Source organism: Salminus brasiliensis, chromosome 20 (assembly GCF_030463535.1).
Source record: "Salminus brasiliensis chromosome 20, fSalBra1.hap2, whole genome shotgun sequence".
NCBI lineage: Eukaryota > Metazoa > Chordata > Actinopteri > Characiformes > Bryconidae > Salminus > Salminus brasiliensis.
The window spans coordinates 201070-214141 of NC_132897.1; the positions used below are offsets into that span (position 1 = coordinate 201070).

The 13072-nt window shown below is 42.6% G+C and overlaps 1 protein-coding gene across 1 annotated transcript; it reads right to left on the reverse strand.

Annotated features, from left to right (window-relative positions):
* Positions 1-1041: 1041 nt before the first annotated feature.
* On the reverse strand, positions 1042-6830 carry bri3bp (bri3 binding protein). Its single transcript, XM_072664903.1, has 3 exons — positions 6564-6830; positions 5756-5858; positions 1042-3947 (listed from the first exon to the last, which is right to left on the reverse strand). The coding sequence occupies exons 1-3, from the start codon at positions 6738-6740 to the stop codon at positions 3526-3528; spliced, it is 702 nt and encodes a 233-aa protein (XP_072521004.1). The 5' UTR covers positions 6741-6830; the 3' UTR covers positions 1042-3525.
* Positions 6831-13072: the final 6242 nt, after the last annotated feature.

Genomic DNA, 13072 nt, shown 5'->3' on the forward strand with positions numbered 1-13072 from the left:
GACTAATGTTCTATCTGTAATTAGCATTAGCATTATCACCTATTCTCCTCAAACCATCTGGAGGTGTCCAGTGATCTCTAATAGACTTGATTATGTGGTTTCTGTCACTGTATGACTGTTGACCAAGACTACGACTAAACTAAAGTACGAACAGAATTCGGGGTACCATAGCGTTTAGCTATGCTAACATAGTTTTGTCCAGTCTTACAAGTTAACAAACTTCACAGACCAAGCATTTCATATTTGGTTGACCATTTTTTGGGTAAGAAAGAAAATAGTTTACATTTGATTTTACACCATAAATTTCCTTTAAAATCAATGACAATCCGCTACCCTCCCAAAGCGTCCTCACAGAGCGAACAGCCTCCTAATAAATCCCTTAAATTTACAAGCATTTTAATCATAATTTGGACTATCTGAGAAAAGTACGTACAATTTTCTTCACATACAAACTCTATTTTCCTCAGAATGTTACCCAGAGGAACCGCATGCTAACAGATTCGGTTATTTCTACTGAAAATTGTGGGATATCTAGCAAATATTCATAGCCTAAATGAAGTCAAATAACAAAGATTACTGGCAGGAGTGTTTAAAACTATAGTTTCCACAGTTTTTACCCAAGACATATCAGCATCTTTACATTTCACACCAGAGCTAAGGCTTACAAACAGCAGTTAGCCTTAGCATCGTCACTCAGCAGTTAATCGCTAACAGACTTGCTTATGTGGCGTCCGACACTGTATGGCTCTCTGTTATCTAGAACATGGAGTAAAATACATTAGCCTAGCTAACATACAATGTAAAAAAAACCACATACGCCAATCAGCCATAACATTACAACCACCTCCCTAAAACTAGGTAGGTCCCCCTCGTTCCCCAAAACAGCTCTGGCCCGTTGAGGCCTTGTGGCACTCCACAAGACCTTTGAAGGTGTCCTGCTGTGGTCTCTCCATCTCCAAGTCCTGTAAATTGTGAGAAGGGGCCTCCATCAGCATCAATGACCCCGGGTTGTCCTTCCTTGGAGCACTTTAGGTAGGTCTGTACTGACCACTGCAGACCAGGAACACCCCACAAGACCTGCCTGATGTTCTGGAGATGTTCTGACCCAGTCATCCACCCCTCCACGGGACCCACTGGATCCAGATCATCAGTGTCCTGGCAGTGGTTTTAATGTTATGGCTGATGAGTGAAAGTTCAGAGTTTTCAGGGCACTGTGCTGTAACCTGGACTAGCGTCAGTGTGTTCCTCTAGATAACGCTTTGCCAGGGACTGTGGAAAGAGTCCAGCCTAGCTGATAACTGCACTGGTTTCCACACAGACAGCTTGACCCAAATAACAGGAGCGGTGACCTCCGTAAACGGGTCGGTGAGGTGAAATTAGCAATAGCGATGAATGGACGGACACACGGACAGATAAATAGATAGACAGTGGTTCAACTTCACGTGTTCCCTGAGTATTTACATGCCAATTCATACCGGAACTTCATTAACAGAACCAATTACGCTCGTCTCTTCAGTGCACACGTGTGATATGAACTCGTCAACAGAAATACAGATACAACATCTTAACAAGCAACGGGTCAGTCGATCCAACTTGACCCCTGACCGCAGATGTGGCCGATCAGCCACGACAGACCAGTGTCCACATTTGGCTTCTTTAAGTCACACTTGGGCAAGTCAGTGTGTCCTAAACCACACAGCTCCATCTGAAGAGCTGGATGCTGCAGGAACTCTGTGAAGTATTTGGTAAACAGGTAAAAGGTTTAGGTATACCACAGGGTTCTATTCCGGGGCCTATGAAACTGATGCTAATGTCGTTCTGTGAGGCTTACTTACAGGGCTTAACGGGTCGAGAGAAGCGTGTGAGCACATATTTGCAAAACTGATTGGGTGGCTATTGACTTCTAGTGCAATGTTAGCCTCGTATCTGCAGCATTAAACTAAAGAAAGGGAAGTGTGGACACCAAAGCTCTCGGCTAATCGTCTACATCCGAGGTAAGAATGAAATTGGATGCATTACATTTTTCACTGAACCGTCCCTTTAAAATAAGAAACCCGGCTGCCTTTGAATGTAGATTTTACTGAACTTCAGTTAATCTTAAATTACGAATGAATTTATTACTTTATTAAATTAATAGTAGAGGTTCAATTAAAATCTGTAAGGCAGGCAGGTCACTACTACTACTCTTTATATTAAATATTTCTTTAATTTAATTTGTATAAGTATTTTGAGTATACATACTCCGACTAATTCCACACTAATACCAATCCCAGTGCTCAGCAAACACACACACACACACACACACACACACACACACACACACACACACACACAGTATAAACAAAAGAAAAGTCCTGACATTCACCAGAAGGGATCTATTGCTACGACGGAATGGTATCAGTATAAGAAAGTAGCTCTACTGATCTTCTACAGCAACAATAATAATAATAATAATAATAATAATCACTGATATCCTTCTGGCCGCTAAATGAGTGTTGTACTGAATTTTAAATATCACACAGCTCTGATCCGCTTCCTAAAGTTTCTATATCTGTTTTAAAAGGGAATGGTCATAAATTATTTAAATTACTTTTTTCTAAATAAAAACATCTGCCTCTGCGTTAGCTGCAACAATAACAACACCGTCACCCCGAGGACAGAGAGACGGCTACCAAAGAAACATCACCCTGTGCTGAATCTGAGACGCCTCCTTACTCCTCCCTATGTAGTGCACATCATCAGTTATGAAGGCTGTTAAATTAAGGCTTCAGCCCTCAGATAGTACATCATGTGTCCAACAGGAGGCAGTGCAGACCACCTCTCGCTCTCTAATGGCTCACTGTTAGACACAGAACGCACCATTTCAGTGCAGAAAGCCAGTGTTATTATGATGTAGCTAGTGCACTACATAGGGAGTAGTGAGCCATTTGAGATTCGGACGCAGTCTCTAAACAAGAGATTAGAAAAGGAGCAGAAAAACAGGCTGAAAATCAATTTGTTTTCCAAATTTTTCACAGAATGGTGTCAGAAATAACAATAAAAATAATAATAATAATATATACAACCAGTAATGTTATTATTTTGATCTGCTTACACGTTTATTACATAAATAAAATAGCAAGTCGTTTAATTAATTTAGGAGCACCGAATGCTAGCCTTTACTGTAGGAACATTATTAATATTAATTTTGTTTATAAATATTTTTTTGTAATAAACATATTTTGTTCCTAATCTTTGGTTCTATTAATCAGAGCAAAATTAAAACCTTATTTAACCTTTATTAACCTTCAAATCACATTAGAATATTATAGTAGTTATATTTGTGTAGTTTTCAAGTAACGTGATTTTGAGTGATTTAAGAAACAACTAAAATGTAAATTATTTAAATGAAATTAATTCATTAAAAGAGAAATAATTCCCTCAGTTCTGCTGTGTTCTCCGTCCTGTTTTCTAATCCCTCCTTTGATTCCCACCACTTCAAAGAAGCCTCCCTTCCTGACCCCACCCCCCTACCACAGCACGCCCTCATTGGTCGCTGGAGCGCTCGAGGCTGTCGATGACTCTGCTGAGGCGGATGTTGAGCAGGCGGATCTGGGTGTCCAGGTGGTCTATCTTCTCCTCCAGCGTGTTGGGGCTGCTGCCTTTGCGCCAGTACGCCCCCACCGGGCCAGTCATGAAATACACGGCCATGATGAAGCACAGCGGCAGCACCGCCTTCTCCGGGTCGCCCTCGAACTTCTGCAGGATGTACAGACATGACAGAGCGAACAGCGAGACGCGGGCCAGCCAGAAGAAGCGTCCGAACACGGCGTGCAGCAGGTAGAAAAAGCCCCCCAGAAACAAAGACAGGAACCAGTAGGCCACCAGTACGGCGGCCACCAGCAGGAGGACGCGGGCCGGGGAACTGGACACGGACGCCGGGCTGAAGTAGTGGGTCAGGTTAGAGGCTGAAACAGAGAGAAGTGGTCATTCTACGGTTTGCAATCTGCATCCGCAGCGCCTGATGAGAGCAAAAAATGTGTTTCTGAACATTAAAATGAATAATTTAACAATCAATTTAATAATTAATAATTCACTTTTTAACATGACATAAGAAGCAATGCCATTAATTCATTTTTAATGGTATTTATGAACAATTTGAATCCCTTTTTAATAATTTCTTATTACTACAGCAGTTCCACATGTACATTTTAACCAACATGACATTTGCATTTAAAAATTAAAAAACAAATAAATAATAATAATAATTTTTAAAAATGTGTACATATATTTTCTTTTAATCAAACCTTTATTATTATAATAATTAAATGTGTTCCTGTTATATATTATATATATTATTAGATATATTTATTCTAACTAAACAACGTACATTTGACTTACCACCCCGTCACACTAACTACTAAAGGTTGTACTGTTGCTTTAAATGCCATAATATGAGCCTTTGGAGCAGCTAGAAAAATAAATGCCATTTATTTATTTTAAATATTTGTTCGACCGGATCTGTCAAGCTCAACTCAACTCAACTCAACCACCCCGTCACACAAAAATAAAACACTTGTGTATTAAATTATATTTCACATCTATAATGTGAGCTAGGTCATAGACTTAAATAAACATAAAGAACTGTGGGCATTTTTAGGACAAAACAATTTTTTTTAAATAATTTTTTTAATATATAATTTAACATAAAATTAATTAAATATATTATATAATTAATATTAATTTAACAATATAGTTTAATATAATTTTTAGAACTATATTGTGAATATAGCTCCCATGTCTGAATAAAAAGCACAATATTAATAAGAATGATCTGCCTAAAATAGAAAAACTGTGAATTGTAAAAATAACCTCCCCCCATACTATTACACTATTATTATTACTAGCTTTATACAGTTATTATGGTATAATACTTCATAAGTGTAACATTATTATAATAATACAGTAGTATAGTATGATACTCCTGTTTTACAGTATTATAAGTAGTAGTATTATTACAGTATAACACTCCAGATGTGTATTATTATAGCTTATATAGTATATAGTAGCCAGCAGCAGTTACACAACACAGCACAGTAATGCAATAAAATAATAAGAGTGGTACCATATAAAATATTAAATATAGATACATATATCTCCCTTATTACAATGAGAAATAAATTAACTAACTATAAGTTATAAAATACAGTATTCACTATACATAAATAATACTGTAACCTATAGATAAATATATCACTTATTATATAATGAGTCAATAATAATAATAATATAGTAAAGACTGTATAATATTATTATTACAATTTCTCCAGTATCTTATTACACCACCCCTGCTTTATGAATGGCCCACACTGCCCCCAGTGACCCCACCAGACTACCACCCCTCCTCCTCTCAGCACTGGGGGCATGGTGCGAGTCCCGGGAGTGGGGTTCTGGGAATGACTGAACTGCTGTGGTAGTTTTTGCTGGATTTACTGAATATTCACTGCATTCGAACCAAACCGCAGGAGGCTGAGCCTACTCAGAGGTTCAGCTCATCAGTCGCTGCCAGTGGCGTAACCAGAGGCAGTGACCACTTCCTATTCCTTCCATTACAGTAAAAGCATGACCAGATAACACTAGAGGGCACCACGAGCGATCCCTCAGCGGCAAACTGCAGAAATACAGAAATCAAACACGTGGAATAAAATGATCCTCCAACACACTTTTCTTAATAATAATAATAATAATAATTATAATAATTAAGATCCCAAATTACCATCAATCCCCATAACGTCCAGCAGATCCGTCCAGAGCTTCCACACTGTGTCCAGGAATGAGTCGACCCCATGGACAAACCTCTCTGTGGTCTTGGAGAAGAACTTCAAGCAGAAAGAAGCGTACAGGCTTATTAATGACCTCACATGAACTCCTACAACCCTCCAACCCCACCCACACCCCCACCTTACAAAAAGCCCCTACACCAGTGTTCTCCAGCCCTGCTCCCAGAGAGCTACTTTCCCCCTGACTTTGGACCCAACTGACCACGGCCTTCTGAAGTCTGACTGAGGACACCCCCCCCTCCCAAAAACACACACACCCTCCACCCCCACCACCTTCCTTGGAGTCTGCTCTCATAACCCCTCCCCCAAATCATAGTGCCCCACCCTTCCTATATATATATACACCCAAATAATTCCCCTATAACACCCCTCTTACCTAATGACCCTTACCTCCCATATAATACCCCCTCACTACCAGTATGCATGCTCCACCCCTCACCCACCCACATGCCCCCTCACTTCCCAGCGTAATACCTACACACCCCTAATTTTTAATAAAATGCCCCCTACCCCAATACATAATGCCCTTCTCTCCCTATTAACACCCCCACATTCTGAAATTGCCCCCACTGACACCCTATGACCCCTTGCATGGTCCTAATGCCCCCCTCCACCACCTTGTGCATGGTCTTAATGCCCCTCCCCCCATCTCGTGCATGGTCCAAATGACCCTCACCCCCCCTCCCCGAATCCCTGCATGGTCCTGCATGGTCCTGCATGGTCCTGATGCCCCCCCCTCCCCACCTTGTGCACGGTCCTCATGCTGTCCTCTCCCAGGGCGCTGCTGAGGGTCTGGTAGACTCCGCTCGCGGCTCTCCGCAGGCTGTTCCCGCTGCTGCCGCTGTTCTCCCTGCGGCTCCTCCCCCCCTCCGCAAGCAGCAGCGTGCACAGCAGCAGCAGCGTCACCGGTACCGGCCTCATCGCTGATCAGAGCGTTTGATTAGTGGGAATCTGCGGATCAAACCGATCAATTAATCCGAGCACGGACCCTGAGCGCGCAGCAGCTTCAGCCTGCCGGAACCGGAGAGAGAGACGCGGGAGGACGCTTCCGCAAGCGGGCAAAAACTCACTGCTGGCGCCTGGCGGCCGGATGAGGGAACTGCCGCTGCTCCAGTTCCAGCTCCAAACTCCAAAATATCCACAATCTACCCCCTCACTGTCTTAATTACCCCCTCACTGTCTTAATTACCCCCTCACTGTCTTAATTACCCCTCACTGTCTTAATTACCCCCTCACTGTCTTAATTACCCCCTCACTGCCTTAATTACCCCCTCACTGCCTTAATTATCCCCTCACTGTCTTAATTACCCCCTCACTGTCTTAATTACCCCCTCACTGCCTTAATTACCCCCTCACTGCCTTAATTACCCCCCCCACTTCCTTAATTACCCCTCACTGCCTTAATTACCCCTCACTGTCTTAATTACCCCCTCACTGCCTTAATTACCCCCTCACTGCCTTAATTACCCCCTCACTGTCTTAATTACCCCCTCACTGCCTTAATTACCCCTCACTGTCTTAATTACCCCCTCACTGCCTTAATTACCCCTCACTGCCTTAATTACCCCCTCACTGTCTTAATTACCCCCTCACTGTCTTAATTACCCCCTCACTGCCTTAATTACCCCCTCACTGTCTTAATTACCCCCTCACTGTCTTAATTACCCCCTCACTGCCTTAATTACCCCTCACTGCCTTAATTACCCCTCACTGTCTTAATTACCCCCTCACTGCCTTAATTACCCCTCACTGTCTTAAGTACCCCCTCACTTCCTTAATTACCCCTCACTGTCTTAATTACCCCCTCACTGCCTTAATTACCCCCTCACTGTCTTAAGTACCCCTCACTGTCTTAATTACCCCCTCACTGTCTTATTTACCCCCTCACTGCCTTAATTACCCCCTCACTGTCTTAATTACCCCCTCACTGTCTTAATTACCCCCACTGTCTTAAGTACCCCTCACTTCCTTAATTACCCCTCACTGTCTTAATTACCCCCTCACTGCCTTAATTACCCCCTCACTGTCTTAAGTACCCCCTCACTGTCTTAATTACCCCCTCACTGCCTTAATTACCCCCTCACTGTCTTAAGTACCCCCTCACTGTCTTAATTACCCCCTCACTGTCTTAATTACCCCTCACTGTCTTATTTACCCCCTCACTGCCTTAATTACCCCCTCACTGTCTTAATTACCCCCTCACTGCCTTAATTACCCCCTCACTGTCTTAATTACCCCCTCACTGCCTTAATTACCCCCTCACTGTCTTAATTATCCCCTCACTGTCTTAATTACCCCTCACTGCCTTAATTACCCCCTCACTTCCTTAATTAACCCTCACTGTCTTAATTACCCCCTCACTGCTTTATTTATCCCCCTTTACTGCTTTATTTACCCCCTTCACTGCTTTATTTACCCCCTTTACTGCTTTATTTACCCCCTTCACTGCCTTATTTACCCCTTCACTGCTTTATTTACCCCTTCACTGCTTTATTTACCCTCTTCACTGCTTTATTTACCCTCTTCACTGCTTTATTTACCCCCTTCACTGCTTTATTTACCCCCTCACTGCTTTATTTACCCCTTCACTGCTTTATTTACCCCTTCACTGCTTTATTTACCCTCTTCACTGCTTTATTTACCCCCTCACTGCTTTATTTACCCCTTCACTGCTTTATTTACCCCTTCACTGCTTTATTTACCCTCTTCACTGCTTTATTTACCCTCTTCACTGCTTTATTTACCCCCTTCACTGCTTTATTTACCCCCTCACTGCTTTATTTACCCCTTCACTGCTTTATTTACCCCTTCACTGCTTTATTTACCCCTTCACGGCTTTATTTACCCCTTCACTGCTTTATTTACCCTCTTCACGGCTTTATTTACCCCTTCACTGCTTTATTTACCCCTTCACTGCTTTATTTACCCTCTTCACTGCTTTATTTACCTCCTCACTGCTTTATTTACCCCTTCACTGCTTTATTTACCCCCTTCACTGCTTTTTTTACCCTCTTCACTGCTTTATTTACCCCTTCACTGCTTTATCTACCCCTTCACTGCTTTATTTACCCCTTCACTGCCTTATTTACCCTCTTCACTGCTTTATTTACCCCTTCACTGCTTTATTTACCCCTTCACTGCTTTATTTACCCTCTTCACGGCTTTATTTACCCCTTCACTGCCTTATTTACCCCCTCACTGCTTTATTTACCCCTTCACTGCTTTATTTACCCCTTCACTGCTTTATTTACCCCTTCACGGCTTTATTTACCCCTTCACTGCTTTATTTACCCTCTTCACGGCTTTATTTACCCCTTCACTGCTTTATTTACCCCTTCACTGCTTTATTTACCCTCTTCACTGCTTTATTTACCTCCTCACTGCTTTATTTACCCCTTCACTGCTTTATTTACCCCCTTCACTGCTTTTTTTACCCTCTTCACTGCTTTATTTACCCCTTCACTGCTTTATCTACCCCTTCACTGCTTTATTTACCCCTTCACTGCCTTATTTACCCTCTTCACTGCTTTATTTACCCCTTCACTGCTTTATTTACCCCTTCACTGCTTTATTTACCCTCTTCACTGCTTTATTTACCCCCTCACTGCTTTATTTACCCCTTCACTGCTTTATTTACCCCGTCACTGCTTTATTTACCCTCTTCACTGCTTTATTTACCCCTTCACTGCTTTATTTACCCCTTCACTGCTTTATTTACCCCTTCACTGCTTTATTTACCCCTTCACTGCTTTATTTACCCTCTTCACTGCTTTATTTACCCCTTCACTGCTTTATTTACCCTCTTCACTGCCTTATTTACCCCTTCACTGCTTTATTTACCCCTTCACTGCCTTATTTACCCTCTTCACTGCTTTATTTACCCCTTCACTGCTTTATTTACCCTCTTCACTGCTTTATTTACCCCTTCACTGCTTTATTTACCCCTTCACTGTTTTATTTACCCCTTCACTGCTTTATTTACCCCTTCACTGTTTTATTTACCCCGTCACTGCTTTATTTACCCCCTTCACTGCCTTATTTACCCCCTTCACTGCTTTATTTACCCCTTCACTGCTTTATTTACCCCTTCACTGCTTTATTTACCCCCTTCACTGCTTTATTTACCCCTTCACTGCTTTATTTACCCCCTTCACTGCTTTATTTACCCCTTCACTGCTTTATTTACCCCCTTCACTGCTTTATTTACCCCTTCACTGCTTTATTTACCCTCTTCACTGCCTTATTTACCCTCTTCACTGCTTTATTTACCCCCTTCACTGCTTTATTTACCTCTTCACTGCTTTATTTACCCCTTCACTGCTTTATTTACCCTCTTCACTGCTTTATTTACCCCCTCACTGCTTTATTTACCCCCTTCACTGCTTTATTTACCCTCTTCACTGCTTTATTTACCCCCTTCACTGCTTTATTTACCCCTTTCACAGCTTTATTTACCCCCTTCACTGCTTTATTTACCCTCTTCACTGCCTTATTTACCCCCTCACTGCTTTATTTACCCCCTTCACTGCCTTATTTACCCCCTTCACTGCTTTATTTACCCCTTCACTGCTTTATTTACCTCTTCACTGCTTTATTTACCCCTTCACTGTTTTATTTACCCTCTTCACTGCCTTATTTACCCCCTCACTGCTTTATTTACCCCCTTCACTGCCTTATTTACCCCCTTCACTGCTTTATTTACCCCTTCACTGCTTTATTTACCCCTTCACTGCCTTATTTACCCCCTTCACTGCTTTATTTACCCCCCTCACTGCTTTATTTACCCCCTTCACTGCTTTATTTACCCCTTCACTGCTTTATTTACCCCTTCACTGCCTTATTTACCCCTTCACTGCTTTATTTACCCCCTCACTGCTTTATTTACCCCCTTTACTGCCTTATTTACCCCCTTCACTGCTTTATTTACCCCTTCACTGCTTTATTTACCCTCTTCACTGCTTTATTTACCCCCTTCACTGCTTTATTTACCCTCTTCACTGCTTTATTTACCCCCTCACTGCTTTATTTACCCCCTTCACTGCTTTATTTACCCCTTCACTGCTTTATTTACCCCCTCACTGCTTTATTTACCCCCTTCACTGCCTTATTTACCCCCTTCACTGCTTTATTTACCCCTTCACTGCTTTATTTACCCCGTCACTGCTTTATTTACCCCCTTCACTGCTTTATTTACCCTCTTCACTGCTTTATTTACCCCCTTCACTGCTTTATTTACCCCCTCACTGCTTTATTTACCCCTTCACTGCTTTATTTACCCTCTTCACTGCTTTATTTACCCTCTCACTGCTTTATTTACCCCCTTCACTGCTTTATTTACCCCCTTCACTGCTTTATTTACCCCTTCACTGCTTTATTTACCCCCTTCACTGCCTTATTTACCCCCTTCACTGCTTTATTTACCCCTTCACTGCTTTATTTACCCCGTCACTGCTTTATTTACCCCCTTCACTGCCTTATTTACCCCCTTCACTGCTTTATTTACCCCTTCACTGCTTTATTTACCCCGTCACTGCTTTATTTACCCCCTTCACTGCTTTATTTACCCCTTCACTGCTTTATTTACCCCTTCACTGCTTTATTTACCCCCTTCACTGCTTTATTTACCCTCTTCACTGCTTTATTTACCCCCTTCACTGCTTTATTTACCCTCTTCACTGCTTTATTTACCCCCTCACTGCTTTATTTACCCCCTTCACTGCCTTATTTACCCCCTTCACTGCTTTATTTACCCCTTCACTGCTTTATTTACCCCCTCACTGCTTTATTTACCCCCTTCACTGCCTTATTTACCCCCTTCACTGCTTTATTTACCCCTTCACTGCTTTATTTACCCCGTCACTGCTTTATTTACCCTCTTCACTGCTTTATTTACCCCTTCACTGCTTTATTTACCCCCTCACTGCCTTATTTACCCCTTCACTGCTTTATTTACCCCGTCACTGCTTTATTTACCCTCTTCACTGCTTTATTTACCCCTTCACTGCTTTATTTACCCCCTCACTGCTTTATTTACCCCGTCACTGCTTTATTTACCCCCTTCACTGCTTTATTTACCCTCTTCACTGCTTTATTTACCCCCTTCACTGCTTTATTTACCCCCTCACTGCTTTATTTACCCTCTTCACTGCTTTATTTACCCTCTTCACTGCTTTATTTACCCCCTCACTGCTTTATTTACCCTCTTCACTGCTTTATTTACCCCTTCACTGCTTTATTTACCCCCTCACTGCTTTATTTACCCCCTTCACTGCTTTATTTACCCCTTCACTGCTTTATTTACCCCCTTCACTTCCTTATTTACCCCTTCACTGCTTTATTTACCCCTTCACTGCTTTATTTACCCCGTCACTGCTTTATTTACCCCCTTCACTGCCTTATTTACCCCCTTCACTGCTTTATTTACCCCTTCACTGCTTTATTTACCCCTTCACTGCTTTATTTACCCCTTCACTGCTTTATTTACCCCTTCACTGCTTTATTTACCCCTTCACGGCTTTATTTACCCCTTCACTGCTTTATTTACCCTCTTCACTGCTTTATTTACCCCTTCACTGCTTTATTTACCCCTTCACTGCTTTATTTACCCCCTCACTGCTTTATTTACCCCTTCACTGCTTTATTTACCCCCTTCACTGCTTTATTTACCCCTTCACTGCTTTATTTACCCTCTTCACTGCTTTATTTACCCTCTTCACTGCTTTATTTACCCCTTCACTGCTTTATTTACCCTCTTCACTGCTTTATTTACCCCTTCACTGCCTTATTTACCCCCTTCACTGCTTTATTTACACCCTCACTGCTTTATTTACCCCTGTTGTTGAGCTGTAGTTTCTCGATCTCGCCAGCAGGCGGCACCTGGTGGGCTGTGCGCTGTGAGAGTGAGCAGCAGAAGGAGAAGAAGTCGGGTTTGTTTACAGGCTGGAGTTCAGAGAGAGAGAGAGAGAGAGAGACAGGCAGGGGTAGAGAGAGACAGGCGGGGGTAGAGAGAGACAGGCGGGGGTAGAGAGAGACAGGCAGGGGTAGAGAGAGACAGGCGGGGGTAGAGAGAGACAGGCGGGGGTAGAGAGAGACAGGCGGGGGTAGAGAGAGACAGGCGGGGGCAGAGAGAGACAGGCAGGGGCAGAGAGAGACAGGCAGGGGTAGAGAGAGACAGGCAGGGGTAGAGAGAGACAGGCAGGGGCAGAGAGAGACAGGCGGGGGTAGAGAGAGACAGGCGGGGGCAGAGAGAGACA